This window comes from Copadichromis virginalis, linkage group LG15 (assembly GCF_057382275.1).
Source record: "Copadichromis virginalis isolate Kocher_CV1m ecotype Utaka linkage group LG15, C_Virginalis_male_GT1.1, whole genome shotgun sequence".
NCBI classification, from domain to species: domain Eukaryota; kingdom Metazoa; phylum Chordata; class Actinopteri; order Cichliformes; family Cichlidae; genus Copadichromis; species Copadichromis virginalis.
Window position 1 is genome coordinate 24,234,327 of NC_140632.1, and position 18,121 is coordinate 24,252,447.

General features: G+C 39.1%; 1 protein-coding gene across 1 annotated transcript in view; it reads left to right on the forward strand.

Annotated features, from left to right (window-relative positions):
* Positions 1 to 18,121, forward strand: part of col12a1b (collagen, type XII, alpha 1b) — a 152,607-nt gene that overhangs the window by 7,320 nt on the left and 127,166 nt on the right. The window contains exons 4-11 of the mRNA XM_085432637.1: positions 2,300 to 2,359; positions 3,606 to 3,869; positions 4,933 to 5,097; positions 6,300 to 6,473; positions 6,690 to 6,980; positions 7,763 to 8,365; positions 12,481 to 12,759; positions 13,064 to 13,339. Coding sequence (XP_085288763.1) covers positions 2,300 to 2,359; positions 3,606 to 3,869; positions 4,933 to 5,097; positions 6,300 to 6,473; positions 6,690 to 6,980; positions 7,763 to 8,365; positions 12,481 to 12,759; positions 13,064 to 13,339 — 2,112 coding nt within the window. The remainder of the gene's footprint in view (positions 1 to 2,299; positions 2,360 to 3,605; positions 3,870 to 4,932; positions 5,098 to 6,299; positions 6,474 to 6,689; positions 6,981 to 7,762; positions 8,366 to 12,480; positions 12,760 to 13,063; positions 13,340 to 18,121) is intronic.

Consider the following 18,121-nt stretch of genomic DNA (forward strand, 5'->3'; position numbering starts at 1 on the left):
CCGAGTGTGGAAGATAACAGAGAGACACCTGCCAGGTGTTGCCCTTTCACCAGTATATGTTAATAACATTGCTCGGTTTCTACATTCGTTTCAGTATTTTGGTGTTTCAGTACAGCAGACTGTTCGTCATTCAAGGAAACAACCTCAAATGTATTTCTTTATTTAAATTGCTTTAATTTGACTTAAAAATAGGTTTGTATTTAATTCTTTATCCTGGAAACAGTAAATCACAAAGCAAGCTCACCACAAGGTCCATTTAGCATGACATTTGGAGTCAGTTAAGACAATTTTTAGTTTTGCCAAAGTTAAAAACTGTAGACTAAAAGTCTGACTTGACAGATTTAAGCAAATCTGCAGCACAGGGAGCCAGCCAGGACAGATTCCAGTTGTATACAGTTTCCATTCTGCTGGTGCCATGTGATATGGTCAGAAGTTCTAGAAAAAAATCCACCAAGCAATCGTGCTGGTGAGCCTTTTTTCTCAACTGCTGCTTTTACTGGTTATTAGTCTGAGAGTTACTTAGGAGAGACAGAAAATTGTCTTTGGCTTACTCATTGATACCATAAATTCGAAAGCAAAAACAAGACAATTGAAAACAGGCACGAGGAACAGCATGAACAACATGACTTCAAAGGTGAGTTTTTTTAATGCAGAAGGGAGGGGTTTTACTATTTACAGAATTTTTTGAATAGTTTACCACTACCTAATTACAGAAAAAAGACACAAGAGCAGCTCAAATTGTATTGTGCAAAAATAATGGCTACATTAAGTTGTGCAATGAGAATTTATAAGTAGGCATCGCTTCTTTTGACCCTTTTGCAATTCAAAAACAATTTGTTCTTCTGCACTTGGAAAACAGCAACCTGTAGCGTGTCTACCACAGATTTCCATCAACATTTTTCCTCTATATTACTTTACCATAATCAACAGTTCCAGCACCAAAAGATAAAATTTCATTATTCACTTTGGTCACTTGGCTGAAGACATTTTTGAAATATTACAGCCTGTTATTATTGAGGTAAAGGTCTTGGTGAGATTAAAAACCTATTTTCAAGAGTTACCTGGCCTAAAAGATAACTGATATAAGCATAAACACACAAATACAACTGTCAAACGCTACAGTCAGTGGACACAACGTCTACCAATATTATTTTCTCAGTTCTATAACACCGACTTAAATTCCCACATAGTAATCAGCTCAGATTTTTCCAGGAGATAGGGACAGCATAATTAAAGGTAGTTTTTGGAATCACCCTTACTAACATGTTACTAAATTGTTCACCACTAGGGGGCAGATACCAAAGGATAACAGCAGCACACATTTCAACACATTGCCCCTGTTGGTGAAAGATCTATGTACATTTTGCAGAATGTCATTTTTGAAAAAGTACCTTCAAATAATGTTTGTATTAACATACTGCACCATCTTATTGCACTAAGAGGTATTAGATATTTTTTTAAGCCTGGCCCTAGTTCAGATTCATTTAACACCATATAAAGACTTTTTTTTTTTTTTTTTTTTTACCATTTTTGATCATTAAAAAAAAGGAAGAAAGAATTTACAAAAAGTACCCTTTATGCCTAATTCTGTTTCGGACCAAACAATTGTAAAATACAATGAGGAATAAAGTCATACTGATTATGGTTTTTACTCATACATGAACAGAAGTTAGAGGAAACCACTCCAAGGAGAGGTTTGTAGCTAAAAATCAACCAATAGAAAAGACTGAAGACATTTAAAGATAACAACTTGTAAATAAAATGTAAAGCACTTTGGTGTTCAGAGGAAGAAAGGATTTCTTCGGATTGTCAAACCAGGGATAGGCCTAAACCATGTTTATGATGTTTACAAGCAAAAGTATGAAATGGGACACTGACCCAGATTTCAGGCTTTGACTGAGGTCTTCACTGACATCATGGCAGCAGTTTTTGGTGGGGACAACTGATGATCTGAGAAGCCCTCTGAGCTTGAGCTATGCTGGAAATCCTACACAAACTATGACATCAACCTGACAGTTTCTCCATTTGGGAGCTCATTTGGAAGTTTGTTGCATCACGAAAAAGGAAAAATTGCTCAAGAAACCCTCTGATGAGAGGATAAATCCTACGTAGGGAAATTTAAAACACAAGAGTTGGGCTGATTTCAGAGGTCTGCCTTCACATGAAGAAAAACAGTGACAGAAAATGATTCATAACATGTCATCACTGTAAAGATATTGGGTTTCCTGAGGATAATTTCAGCACAATAGATAATATGAACTGACTTTTGTAATTACGCGATTGTTTCATTGTCTTACAGTTGAATCTAGTGGAAGCACAAGAGGAACTTCCAGGAAACCAGACTCTTCAGATTCAGCCAGTGAGTACTTTTGTTCACTTATTACACACCTTAGTTTGACCAGGGGTTTCACTTCCTACTCAGATAATGATGAGTCATAAATCCACTGCCATACCTCCTCGACTTTTTGTTCGTGGGTTTTCTTCTGGGCGGTGTTCATCAGTGTGAGCTTAGCAGTGAAGGAAGGCTCTACAAACACCCCATTGTATAGCAATAATCAAAATTAGGCCCCCATAAATCTCTGAAGGATTTGGTCATCGATTTGGTTCCCTGCCGAGCAGTTATGCCAATACGGGGGAAGCTGCACATGCTCAGTGCGGCGGGGGTCATAGGTGTGGTGGGAGGTTGCTGCTGTTGGAGCTGTGGGAGTGAGCTGAACCCAGCCCCGAAGTGCTGAGAGAAGTGGAAACCATTACAGATGCTGATTTACAAGAGCGCTGCTTCTGCCACTGCTGCCCTGGCCCCCGTTCTGCACACGATGACGAGGTTGTGCAGATTTTTCCTTCTCTTCATGAGGGAAAAGTCACGAGGAAACTCCCAGAAAGCAGGGCAGAGGAGAGACAATGAAGTCTGGTTCAACAAACAGTGTCTAAATTAACAAAAAATAATGACTTTAAAACATGCTGAGCTGAGAAAAGTGAATGCGAGTAAATCCAACATCTTAACACCCCCAAGTAAAATTTTAGTGGTTAAGGTCTGTTTAAAAGTTTAGGATTAGGCAACTAAAAGTATGCCACTTTATACTGGAAGCTGAAGGTTCTAACGTTAGAGAGAAGAACCCAAAAATCCGAAGAAACATCCACATTCAGGTCTACACAGTGGCAGGACTTGAACACCAGCACTGCTGAGCTGTTTGGCGTGATGATCTTTGATGTAGCCAGCAACTTCTGAAGCTTCATTGAGTCACTTGTTAGCAAATGCTTTTTCTGGCACATGTACAGGATTCAACTTCATGAGTGGGATATTTACTGACATCTTAGTTTAACCCTCAGGCCTTAATTTCAAGCATTAACCAAACAAATCCACTCAAATTGACTTTCAGACGAGAGAGCCAAAAGTGGAACAATGCAAATCATTATTTAATCTAAAATAACACTGAGTGGGTTTTTTTTAGTCTCAACAAAGAATATTAACGTTATCGAGAAAGTACTGCCACTGAATAAACCTAAAGTCCAAGGCTATTACTCAGATATGGGGGCAGAAAAATTACATTTTCTGTTTAATGTTCAGCGTTTTCTTCCTTTTCATTCTTGAACTTTTTTTGCAGGATGCTCTGCCAGCGTCATCGGCGATGTGGTGTTCTTGGTGGACGGCTCCTGGAGCGTGGGCAGGCCAAACTTCAAATACATACGCTCCTTCATCTCTGCGGCTGCCGGAGCCTTTCATATCGGCGAGGAAAAAACCCGGGTAGGCGTGGTCCAGTACAGTGATGACGCCAGGACTGAGTTCAACCTGAACGAACACCAGACCAGACCGGCGCTTCTGCGGGCCATCGGCTCAATGCCGTACAAAGGAGGCAACACGAACACAGGTGACCTGTTGATGCTGTTCAGTTCTTTGGGTTTTCTGTGGAGTTAAATTGACCTGGGACATTTTCAATCAGTAACACCCTTTTTAAGGGGGATGTTTATCTTTGGTAGCAAGAATAATCGTTTTTTAATACATGGCTGTTAAAGACTGATTTGTTTTTGTGAGGTGAGTGCTCATTTCACGTGTGTCTCGCTTGGCTCACTTGACAAATAGGCAGGCAAAACTCTGGGATGTAAGGGAATTAAAAACACATCCATTAAAGTACAGGGAAATAAAATTATAATCACATTACACACAGTTTAACTTGCTGAGAAAGCAATAAAGCAGCCTTGTCAGGGCCAATTGAGTCAAAACAGGATTGTTATTGCAAGTGAAGTCATTTAAATTTGGCGAGATCACTCTGATCTGGGACCTCCCCGCCCTTCCATGGGTGTACATGGAAAGAGAGCAGCAGCAGGACCCTCTGACAAAACAGAGCAGGCATTGATAATAAGAGAAATGACAACGATTAATTCAGATACAGCATGAAATGGAAGAGCTGGATTAGAGGTGGGCTGCAAAGTAGCTCACAGTAACTGTATGCAGAGTGAAGTAGTGCCTGAATAGTGCACGCAAGATGAAATGAGAAATGCCAGGAGTGCTACTGAATTTGAACCATTCCTGCTAAGACCATGCTCATTTTAAATCCTCAAATTTTGAAACAGACCACATATGAAATGTTCAGAAGACAGATCAAGAAAATTACAAGTAATATAAAATTTCGTCAAGAAAAGAGAAAGAAAAAATGGAGTTTATATCAAACTTGAAGGAGCGCATGATCAATGAAGGTACCTCAGAGAATTAAATGTCAAAAAGTTTGCTGGTGGATTTCTCATCATGATTATGTGCTGTGTTTCATCCTTCTGTGATATCTCTGATTTTGCTGCTCGGTTTATTGCTGAGTTTGAGTTTTGGTCTACAAAAAGATTTCCTGAATCAAATAGTTGTTTTTCTCCTCATCATTCTACAATTTAAATCTAAGAACACCCAATGAAGTAAAACTCTTCTCTCTCTCATTGGTCCAGGTGACGCTCTGGACTACGTTTTGAGAAATGTTTTCAGTGAGGCGTCCGGCGCCAGAAACGGTCTCCCCAAAGTGCTGGTGATCATCACAGATGGCAAATCTGAGGATCCAGTGGCGAGCTATGCCAAGCAGCTCCGGAGCACGGGGGTGGAGATCTTTGTCCTCGGTATGCAGCCAGAGCAATTTTATTGCACTCCACATTACATTTTCCATTCGTATTTAATGCTTTTAGCAGGGGTTTGTAACAAAAGCAACCTGTGGTGACGTAGTAATGGAAGAAGGTTAAATTCCTACATCGTTAACCTACAAGCAAGTGATAGCAGGTTTTATGTGTGTTTATGCTCCAGTTTCGCTCAGACTTTCCACAAACTCAGACGAAGAAACACCACTGGGATGTTGCTATGGAGTTAAAGAGGCCTGGTGGTTCAGGACTTATAGCTCATCTTTTGCAGTCAGTGGAAACAGATCAATGATAGAAAACTGCTTAGCGAGACACTAATGGTTTTTAGTTTTTGTCAGAGGACCACTGTAACCTTCCTGCTACGTTCCCTAGAGACAATTTATCGTGCTAGCCATCATGTTTTTGGAGGTTATCCCAGCTTTAAAAGGATTCTTAAAGGTGGAGTTTGGTGGAGTTGTCTTAAGGCAAAGCTTACAGTGACATGGCTTCTTTTGGCAAATATGAGTTCTTAACTTTTGTGGGTCTAAGGTCACGTGTTTTATAGAAACACTGAATGGTGCAGGAAGGAATGGTAATTACTCAGTGCCTCTAATCAAAAAGTTGTTGGGTTTAAACCCCAGCCCCAGCAAATAGGCACTTATGAAAGAACTTTAACCCATATCATAGTTGACCCTGTCTAAAAGCAATAAAAATATTTTTTTAGTAAGTACCTCTCTCAATAAGAAAGTTCACAGGATACCAGCTGTCTTAGTCAAACTTAAATCTATGCATGGATACAACTCTTCCAACAGTGTCAAAGTTTTACAGAGGAGTATAGCACCATAAACCCTTTTCATATTTACTGCCCATGTTGTCAGACTTTCCAACCAATGTGGAACAGAAAAGAGAGCATTTAATATGCAAACGTGGAAAGTAAATGCTCGTTTAACTTTGTTACAGATTGTTCATTTCATCCAGTATTTACAGACCTGGAGCAAATGCACCCGTTACCGCGTCAACCAATGCCAGTGAGTTTTCAAGGATGGCTAAGAATTCAGTGGTGTCGCCTCAGCTTAGCTCAAAATGAGGAATCATCTCTAAATTTGGCCGGCATTGAAAACCACAACAATTTCCACATGTTCATGAAGAACCATCCACTCTGCTTTTACCACAGCTTTGAGTTTGTGGTTTGTCTTTTCCCCCCGTAGGTATCCAACAGGCAGATGAAGAGGAGATGAGGCTAATGGCCTCTACCCCTTACAGCAGTCACATCTACAGTGTGGCCACCTTCGACATGATAAAGAACGTGCAAAAACAGCTCATTACTCGGATGTGCGCTGGTGTAGAAGATCAGCTCAATGTGGTAGTCAGTGGAGACGAATGTGAGACATCTTTAAAACTAATACTTTCATGCCTAGTCTGAGTTGTTAAAAAACATTCTCTTGCCATTTGTACCTTTGTTTTTACCCTTTAATATGGTTGAAACTGTAGTTTGATGTAGATTGCAGTATACACTCTTATTTTTTGTCTCTTATTTTTTATTTAATTTTTCCAAATATATGACATTATAATTGTGATTCCATCTCTTATTTTTGCAGTTGTTGAGCCAGCCTCCAATCTCCAGGTCCAGGAGGTAATCTCAAAGTCCATGCGGTTGATGTGGGACCCCTCTATTGGAGATGTTTCCGGATACAAGATTCAGCTGATCCCCATGATGGCTGGCAGCATGCGTCAGGAACTGTACGTGGGCGCAGGCCAGACCTCGGTGGTGGTCCGAGGTCTCTCGGCAGATACAGAGTACCAAATCGTTCTGTTTGCCTTGAAGGGATTGACACCCAGCGAGCCCATCACGGCCATGCAGAAGACTCTGCCAGTTAGAGTTTCACTGGGTGAGTACTAAACAATGAAAGTAAAAGTTTATAGAGAGACTTCTCTTTGACTACCGGCATAGATTAATGAATAAAATGTCTGTAAGTGAATCAGTGGTTTAATTGGCAGGCTCTGGCAAACTGTACTGACTCAGCGCTCTGCTGTAAATAATGCAAAGAAACCTGGAAACATTGTATCAGCTCACATGTCAGACTAAACAAATTGCAGGTGACAATCAAAAAGTTTTGGGAACAGGTCCATAAAAAAGCTTACTAAATTTAAACCAGTGATGTCTAAGTCATCACTTCTAGCTCTAGTCCTGAAGACTAATTTTATATCTTAAAAACAAAAAAAAGTGATTCTTGGAATAAATGTTCATAGATTTCAATGCTTGTTAGTTAGAATACTTCCTTATTTTTCTCCAATGATTGCCAAGACTTTGGAAAGCAATTAAAAAAACCAAATTCTGATAGCACAGGGATAGAGTTAGAGCTAGTATTATGCCTGATTAGACCTCAGGGGGCCTCAGTGTGACTTGCAGCCACACTGGAAACTGTGCACTGCTGCCTATTTGACTAGAAAAACCAGCCAAATTCTAATCAATTATAGTTTTCACTTGACTATGAGCACTCTTGTAACATGTTGTTCAAATGTTGTATTATCTTTAGAGGACTAGCACATGCTATTAAGACTTTCTCAACACCACCATTCTTTAGCTCAATATCAACTTTATACAAGAATAAACACCTTTATTGTAAAGAATTTAACAGTCAACTTTGTACTTTTTTTTCTGTCTATCCAGAATGTTCCCTTGGTGTGGATGTGCAGGCTGATGTTGTCCTTCTGGTTGATGGATCCTATAGCATTGGTCTGGCAAATTTTGCCAAAGTAAAAGCATTCCTAGAGGTGTTGGTCAATACTTTTGACATTGGGCCTGACAAAGTTCAGATCAGCTTGGTCCAGTACAGCAGGGATCCTCACCCTGAGTTCTACCTGAACACTCACCACGATCTAAATGCCGTGGTCAAGGCTGTGCGAAATTTCCCATACCGTGGCGGCTCCACCAACACCGGCAGGGCCATGACTTATGTCAAGGAGAAGATATTCCAGGCTGCCAGAGGAGCGCGTGCCAATGTTCCTCGTGTCACCATCCTCATCACTGATGGAAAGTCATCCGATGCCTTCCAAGAGCCGGCCACCAGGCTGAGAAATGCTGATGTGGAGATTTTTGCTGTGGGTGTTAAGGATGCTGTGCGAAGTGAGCTTGAGGCCATTGCTAATCCACCTGCAGAGACCCATGTGTACACTGTAGAAGACTTTGATGCCTTCCAGAGGATTTCCAAAGAACTCATTCAGTCCATCTGCCTCCGGATTGAACAGGAACTCCGCAACATCCTCCAGAGACGTAAGTAATGTGGTTATAATCCTCTATGCAGATGACATTGTGCTATGCTGGGCTTTGTTTGACCAATGTGCTTGTGTTTTGTGTTTAGGGTTATAGAGTTCCATAAGATTTCATTTTTTCTTTTGATGGATACATATATTATTTTTAATTCAGCCTTTATTTGGACTGTGTTATTTATGTAAAAAAAGAAAGCAATGCTCATTTTAATCTAATTCAGGTTGCTTTATGTAGTTGTGTACATCCTAGCTTTAACTGTAATGCTGGATGTTAATCAGTTTTGCACACTGAATCCCTATCAAACATGAACATGGTTGAAACAACAAACAACAACAAAACACCACAGAAGTCTTTGTAATTTAATTAATTTGGCAACTGATGACTTTTTAAGTAATGTGAACTTTTGTCCTCTTTTATCTGCATGATAAACTTGCAGTTTAGAATAAATTCAGAAAGTTAATTGGAATGGGAAACAGTCAGAAATTGGAGGTTTGACATTCTTACTCTTCTTTCGATTGAGGATATCTGCTTTATTTCATTTTTTATAATCTATAATAATGGATAGTATAAAACAGTGACTGGACACAAATTTTTTTCAATAGAAAGTCTGAAAAGGACATCTAGGCAATGTCCAAGACGTACATCGTGAAGTCAAGGAACTTACTTTTGTTTGCATAAGTTTTCTTTTTTCAATTACAGCCAGAAATCAAGAGCATATTAAGGCTATTCAGCATCATACTTATAGGATTTCTTTTAATGCCAAGCTGTAGTATACCCTATGAACTGTATACCAATACTCCAGCATCAACATTATAATTCTGTGAAAACTAAGTTTGAAGGTTTGAACCATTCACTGTTGATCTCGGTCTTGAAATTACCAGTCTGCAACAAATGTACTGCTTTATGATTGATTTCAGCGCATTTTTACCTCTTTGGCTTCTCAGTTACACTGGAGGATTCAGTTCTCAGGATTCATGAGTTGAACACCTTCATTCAGATCAGATCAGCCCCTGTCACATTTGAATACAGTGCAAAAGCTAAAACGCTCAGTGCAAAATATACAAAAATATATTTTTTAAAAACCCCGAAAACTTTTTTCACACAAGTTTTATACTGTTTTAGATGAATTCTGAATTCAGATTTCCTTTGCAGACAATGGTATTTTTTATGTTGATGGATAGAAACAGATCTTTATCCGTTTATTCCGTTTTACATTTGCTAAATTACATTCAGAGGACTTTATGAATAAACATTGCTTAATTGTTGGCACGAGGTAGCTCAACAGAACCAACCATGGAGTATGAAACAGCCCACAGTTTATTAGTTTTATATATATATATATATATATATATATATATATATATATATATATATATATATATATATATATATATATATATATATATATATATATATATATATATATATATATATATATGTGTATGTATGTATGTATGTATGTATGTATGTATGTATGTATGTATGTATGTATGTATGTATGTATATATATATATATATATATATATATATATATATATATATATATATATATATATATATATATATTAATTATACAACTTGCTTTCAAACATTTCCATTTGTTCAGCAAGTATAGTTTTCAGTGTTCACACAATAATGAAAAAGAAGTACAACCTCAAAAACTATAAACAAGTCCAGCATCCTGTTGGTCTCTATTTTGGGGTTAATTTCGGAGATTTATCTTGCTTTCTCACTTTATTTGTTTTAAACAAGTTCAACACATGTTGTTAGTTTTTCAAGGTTTTCCACACCAAACAACAGCTTCCTCCTCCTAACCACCAAACAACTGAAGCTGCTTTCATTTATTTGCATACAGTGCTAGAAACAATGCCAATGCTTTTGATCAACCCATGGGTTTAGTACAATAATTAGAAATCTTTTCTTTAAAATTTCAGCTCAAGTTCTAAATCTACCAGTTAACTAATGTTATTGTTACACGTGCAGTCAAGAAATCAACATTTTAACAATTAACCACAGCAGCAGTCGGTTGCAACTTTACCCCCCTGTGAGGTCGATGAGAGTACATAACTGTACCATCAGCCATCCACATGGACATGATTACTTTCATGTCCCTTTTCTGAGCATGTCTTTATTAGCTAAAACCATTTTTTTTTTTTTGCCTCAATGTGTAAAACACATGCCCACCTTTTGATCTTTCAAGGACAGGGAGAGTTTCTGCATGTGTAAATGGGTCAAATAGTCCTTTGCAGAGATGTATTTGCATTTGTTTAAACTGAGCCAGAGCAGCAGATGACTCAGTGTGTTACCACACAAAGTCTATGCAAGCTGTCAGGTGTGTTGTCTGTCACATAAACAAACCTTTAAGTGCAGTTCTTTGCACTGAAGTCATCACCCACCCCAAAACGTCTGGTAGTCGGGTTTAAACACCAAAGATGTTAAATCACAAATGCTGTTTCATCCTCTTAGAAAAGGGCAATAACAATCGCTCAGTGTTTGCCAAAACGAGCTTCCACGTCTGGCAGTATTAAATGTGACTCACACCAGCTTTGATTGCCAATTATATAATCCTTATATAATAATGACTTTATGTCAACAAAGAGAATGTGCAGGAGCCCAACTTAAAGAGCTCTGGTAGCGGGTCTCAGCCCTCCCGATCCTGAATGATGGCACTGCCTTGTAGGTCAGCTTTCTCTTCTACTTTTGTCTATTTCGGATGATGGTTTATGCATATGGATAACAGCCTTAGACAGGAAGAAAAAAAGAGAGCTTCCAGAGAATACGAATTGTAGAACTGCTTTAGTTTTTCCACTAGAAAGACTGAGCTGATTGATGATGCAAATCTGAGCCTGTTGGCCAGCTGCTTGAAGTAATGTGTTCATTGTGTCTGAAAAATCAATACCAGGGAGATAAGTTGCAAACTTCAATGAATAAATTAGTCAGGGTTGCTTGTGGTGGGTCTAATCTCAAATGACCTAGTGGGAAAACAAAATCTCAGGCAGCTCACCGAGTGTGGACTTTGAAATCTGCAACAACAGGACTCCTAAGGGACCCTTTTCACGACAGGGGACACTCATAGGTAATCACATCTGGGGCTGATTTAGCAGATGCAGCATGTGACTATGAATCACCTTTAACTAACAGCCAGATTTGGAGAAAGATGCTGTTTTTCTCACTATATCAAAGATGTCAGACACATATTTTGTCAGCCCAGTTTAATGTCAGAGCCAGACAAGGAATGTATTTCTTCTGATGATGTATTTTGAAAACAGATGTCAAACCACCTGTAAATATCTCAGTTGTTCCACATTTAGTCAGTCAGTTTAGTTTTTGGAATTAAACACCTAATTGCATTTTAACTTCTGATAAAGCACAAATCATGATAAAAAAAAGTTATCAAGATTTAAAAATGCTATAAAGAATTTCCACAGAGATGGATACCATACAAACAGTTTTGTATGATGATTTGAATACTTTACATTTTCATTCTAATAACCTAAGATAACACCTTTACCCTGACTTTGATGTAACATTTTACTCTTTCTAGTAAAATGAATTGTTCTTCTGTAACATGATCATCATTTCAGAACTGCTCAGCAATCCTTCAAACTTACCAAAATGTAATCTAATGCAATGCTGGCATTACTTAATATGGTTATTTTGGAAAGACTTTACATAAAATATTGGCTTACCTTCCAGGTCTGAAAACCTTAAACTTGCATTCTTCTCAATTACCAGCAGGGAGCAGCTCCTCTGGTTAAAGAAAGAAGTCAGATTATATAGAAGTTTAAGAAAATCCACCTCCCAGTGCGAGGATAGCCTCAGAATTGGGGTGATGTTACCAGCCTTAACCTCAAATGTTAAGGTTGAGGTTAAGGCTGGTAATGCGTGATTACAGTTTATTGATGATTTTACCATTCTCGTCTGAGTTTACATATAAAATAATTTTCTTTCAGAGAATAATCATCTTTTTTCTCAGAGCAATGTGCTGTATTGTTTTATTTTAATTATTTAACCATCTTCTTCTTCTCCTTAATTCGTAATGAAGACACTCTTTATGCCAAAAAAGGAACTAGCTGCTGAACCCTGTTAAGTAAAAAAAAATCTTCTTCCTCCTCCAGAACTGATCTCGCCAAAGGACCTGACCTTCTCAGAGATCGGCTCCAGAAGCTTTAGGACCTCATGGAAGACGGACGCCACCAATGTTGAGTCCTACCTGGTTCAGTTCAGGCCGGCAGATGACCCCGACGGGCATTTTGTGTCCATGTCTGTGCCCGGAGACTCCCTCACTGCCTTCCTGCCCTACCTCAACCCTTACACTCGCTACGAAGTCAACATCTACGCCCACTACGAGAAAGGGGAAAGCTTGCCTGTGACTGGCTATCAGACCACGCTAGAAGGTATTTATACTGTCATAAACAATTTATTTATGCTTTTCTTTTTCCACACTGCTAAGATATTTTGTTAATCAACATAAAGGTGTAGTACAGATATAAACCTGTTTTTAATACCAAGACCAAACTTGTGATAGAACAAATTAAGTGATTAAGTGTAATATTGAACTGGAAGGTGTATTGATTGATTCACAACGTTGGTTGCTGCAGGTTACCGCAGAACAATAGGCTCAGGTTTTGGACAGTGGCAGCATGAATGAGTAAAGATATGCAGTTAAAGCTGAGGGTGTCTGATTCACTTGTGTCACAGAACAAGGCCCAGTTAGCAACCTCAGAGTATCTGAAGAGACAACAGACAGCTTCAGAGTGTCATGGCTAGCAGCTCCCGGACCAGTCATTCGCTACCGACTCAACTATGAACCGGTTGACGATGAGAGCCGGAGGATGGAGACGACCACCACTGGCAGGGAGATAACCACCGTGCTCCACGAGCTTCGGCCTCAAACCACCTACCGCGTCACCGTCACTCCCGAATATCCGTCCGGCCCCGGAACGCCGCTACAGACTGTGGGCACTACCAAAGAAGGCAAGTGTGGTTATCGACATATGCAACAAAAACATAAAAAAGCATAAACTATCGTTAATAAAAAGTTAATGGACAATAACCTTTTTAATATCAGTTGTACACTTTTAGACTCTGCTGCATCAAAGGAAGAGTAGTTTGTAGCGGGTTTAAAAGCTGGGCACCAAAGAAAAAAGATCATTAGCCCCATTTAATATTGGGTGTATGTACCCACAGACTGCAGAGGTAAATTAGCTAAATCTGGTATATGGCATCTTTTTCCACTATGGGATGAACGTCATTGTATGTGCTTCCTAGTTAAAAACCAAATGAAAACAAATATGAACACAAGAAGAACCAGCAAATACTAAAAACTCTGTGGTAGCATTAAACTTCCTGTCTGCCTGAGCCAAAGCATCTTGGGAACTGTAGTGCCAAGGCTAAAGCTGAACAGGAAACGGTTCAGTTAGCTGAGCCTGATGCTGTGCCATAGATCTCCAGTAACAGTGTGAAAACTGAAAAAACAAACAAACAAAAAATAAAAAAGGCTTCACAGGGTTAACTATTAATGGGAAACAGATGTTCTTATAAATAAGAGCTACATGAGTGAAGCTTCAGTTGAAGGAAATCTTTGTTGTTTTCGGGACAAACTGAGCCCAGAAGTCCAAGTAGTTGGCTCAGTGGCTCATTGAGTCACCGGTTCTGATCCCTGGCAGGTGCCTGCAGACATGGAGTGATGATTTACTTGGTGCTAGGGGACTTTAAAAACTATGAAAATCTAATTGCACCTTTAAATCACAAAGGATTTGGGGATGATTAAAACTTAATGGGTCCAAGCTGTCGTTCCGGCTTAAAGAATGGGAATGAATCAGACTTTATTCTGATAGAATGAAGTGTCTCTTTAAAGTCATTGCGGTGCCCGGGAGTGTGGGAGTGTGCACATTTTTTGACCCCTGCGAGCTCTGCAAAGTTAACGCAGCCTGCCTCCTGTTGAACTCCTCGTCAGATCTGTGCAGCCTTACAGGGAAAGGAATGAAAAACAGACATAAACTCAGAGATAGAAATGGACCATGGTGCACTCAGAGGCAATAAACAACAAAGACAGGAAGCAAACTGAAGATGTTTTTCTGAAGTTTTGTAGATTCGAGCACAGGCGGATTTACTGCTTTTAGAGAGGAATGATGAGCCTTCCAAAGATGCTTAAGATTATAATCTTTTATCCAAAACTGAAGACAGAGGCTGGAAATAAACAAATCATACTCCTTGGTGCCATGGAAACAGCTTTTCTTAGCGTTTACCTTTCACCTCCTGTTCCTTTCAGCTCCTTCACATAGTGCAGCTGCGTGTCGTCTGAGTCGACTCTATTTTTGTTAGTTTTTTTGGAATTTGACAGTTTATAAAATGGGACAGGATTAATCCCAGCTTGCACCTCTTTGACATGAAACGCCCAGCTGGCCCTCAGATGGATTTATTCTCCCCCTCATTTGGCTTATAATATTGTTCCCATTAGAACATGACTTTACCTCAAAACTATAAATCGATGCAGAGCCTTGAGGTTTTGCATACATTCTTCCTTTTTTGTTAGCAGTTTGTCCCACCTCCCATAGCACACAGTTACATAGGAGTCAGTTAACTCTTTGTCCCAGTTTTCCTGACTGATATCAGGGGGAAAGTTTTTGCTTAAAAATACATCTACAGTAAGAAAAATGCACACGCAGAAAGCTCTGCCCATGACTCACAGTTTATTTTAACAGTTATTTTTCAAAGGGGAAATTTTGAATCATACTTCACTTCTAGAGTCTCTTTGACTAATTGACATGCTGGTAGCTGCCCAGTAAAAACAATTTTCTTCTGCGCTGCTCCAGTGGAGCAACTGGAGTTCGTGTCTTAGTCAAGTAGTCCTCCGGCTCAGAGAGTTTCCCATCCAGTTTTTTTCTCCTCCAGTCACATGATGCATGATTAATGGGCCACAACACATGCACCTTTTTCTCTGCTTGTTTGTCTCTTTCATCTGTTTCCATGAGAAAAGCTGTTTTTCTTTGTTTTTCAGATAAAAAAGCCCCCTCAAACACAGAGTGTAGACACTTTATTTTTGAATTAAACCACACAGGTAGCAACGAGAAGTCAGGCGGTAACGAAGTCTATGGGAAAATGTTCTCTGTTGATTTATGACCTCAGTAAATACTTTCCTTGTGAGTATATAGTCTCAATTACTAGTTTCAAGTCTCATTTAATAAAACACGATGTTCGTTTAGTAAATTATGGTCTCCATTAGAGTCAAAAAGGACTATAAAGCTGTGTGTGCTTTAGGGTTGGTCTGTCTGTAATTGACAGGTCTCTACCCCCAGATTTACCCCTCGTTTATTACACATAGTTTAAAAACACCAACACAGTGGCAGCAAAAATCCTCAGAGAGATTTCACCAGCCAATGGGAGACATCATGGTGCATGGAGGTAGAGTAACCATTAGAGATGAAAAATTGAGCATGTTCTATGTAATTAAAGCAATTGCCAGTGTGAGTGATGGATACCATGTGATAGGGTAAACACATTGATGGGTTAGCGGTGTAACTGGAGCCTGAATCGTTGGGGTATATAATGGCAGCATAAACTATCAGATGTCAGACACAAAGAGCAGTCTGTGGTGTATCATCAGCATTGTATTGCTTCTGCTGGTGGTTAGACTTGTGCAGGCAGCCATCAAGGTAAAAAAACCCCCCATCAACTAAAACAGGCTAAAAAGCTCAGTAGACTTGATGCTAATTTCATGACTTATCATTTTACACAGACTTGGATCGTACATATCTGAAGCATTGATTATTTTAAGTTCCTTTGGCTAAAAAGCAAAACTTAATCTCTGTATGAAAAGTGACTTTCGGTGGTAAAACATCAGACTCACCTGACAAAATCTCCAATTTTCAGCTTAATTAGCATTTATTAATGCACATTTGTATTCCAGCTTATCTTCATTCTGGTCTGTATAGCTAACGTAGAGTCTTTAAAATAAACTGCATGGCTGTTTAAAGGTGCACACGATTTCTGTGTCAGCTTTTGCACACAGCCGCGATGTGCCGATCCCCTGAGATTAACCGATAATGTTTTTTTTATTACCGCCCAACAGCCACTGTTAATATTTGAGGTTTTCCGTAATTGCTGTGACTAAATGCTGGAAGAGAACCAGATCATAACAAGGACTCTTAAAACAAACATTTAATGGAAGTCTGTGTTTAACATGAGGCTCTTTTGCTCCAAAATATTGTAAATGATCTGATTTTCAATACCTGGCGAGGCTTGGAGGTCAGAATTATTGTTACTGGAGAGAAATAATAAACACTCAGAGCACGAGAGAGGGGAGAGGAGGAAGCCTTCCAGTTTTCATAGAGGGTTATTGTTAGTATTAAAAATTGCTTCTTTTACCTCTTGGGTATTATTTTTGTGACTTTACCCATAATTTCTGATATCACTTAGGTTAATTGTTAAGAATATGGTAAGTCAAAACAACCTTAAATCTTAATATAGGTAATGTTTTTGGCATTATTTGACAAAAAAAGTCATAATAAGCTTTCAGCATTGCATCACATTGGAGCGAAAGCGGGAGGTAAACCTCTGTACCTCCTCTGGAGTCAGATTTTAGTCTTTAGGGAATCTAGCCAGTGAAGGGAGAGTTTAGCTAATCACATGTATTTTATTTAGACTAGATCAGGTGGTTGCTCTGTTGTGTTATGAATACCACTAATGTTGGGTGAATTTGAGCATAGCATTAGTTCTGGAGTGTCATTAAGTAGAGCTGATCTCATTTAAAGCTCATTCCAGTTGTTTTGGCTGATGACTTATGAGACACTTCAGTTCGATAAACCTGATATATCAGGGTGCACTATTTAAGCTGCTTAAGCTGCCGCTGCTGCAAGCTTCTTTGCAACCCAGAAGTGCTAAATAACGTGCTTCATATTTTTCATGTGTGCTCTGACCTTTGAGAGGGTCCTGCTTTCCATGTTTTCCATGTTTGAACTATAATATTCATAATATTCATCTTACGTGAAACCATACTATCAGAACAGCCTGCTTGTTTGAAGCACATGGATATGCCTGACTTAATTGGAGATTATGTATCGGAATTTAAGGAGCAGGACCACGCCTCAAAACATGCTCCTTCCGGTTCTCATCTATATAGGTTCCCTCAGTTCTGCAAGCTGCCAGGCCCGTGACCCGTTGCCGTTCCCTTCGAGGCCTTCCCCAAACCGCAGCTCAGTTCATGTCCAAGCATTCACCTTTACCTACTAAAACTCTCTCAAACCTAAAATGAGGACGTGGGCCCTAGTGAATCTGGTTTTAAGGGCATATGAGGTGTTCAAACCAAATGCAAAGTATAGATTTTACAAGCTACAGTGGCAGACAAGTCTATTTAAAGATGTGAACAGAGGAAATTTGAAAATATTTTGTCAAAAATCTGGTCTTAGGCTGTATTGCAAAAGACTATAAGACTGTGGAGTGATTAAATAGCATTTTATTATCACCATCATCATCATATAAAAAGGTTCTGCAAAAATGTGAATAGACTCAACACTGTGCTGGGCGACACGTATTTATTTATTTATTTTTATAAACTGCATCACTCTGTGTTGTGAAAACAGAATCACCAGCTGAAATTATTCCGCTAGCTTCTCCTGACGCTCCTGACACTTTTTCTTTTTTCCACTTTATGGAATATTTTTGTACTTTAACATTAGTTATGAAACCTGCCTGCACGCAGGTCTGCTTACACATTCTCAGTTTTTGCATGTTTGTGCATGTTTGTCGGCACATATA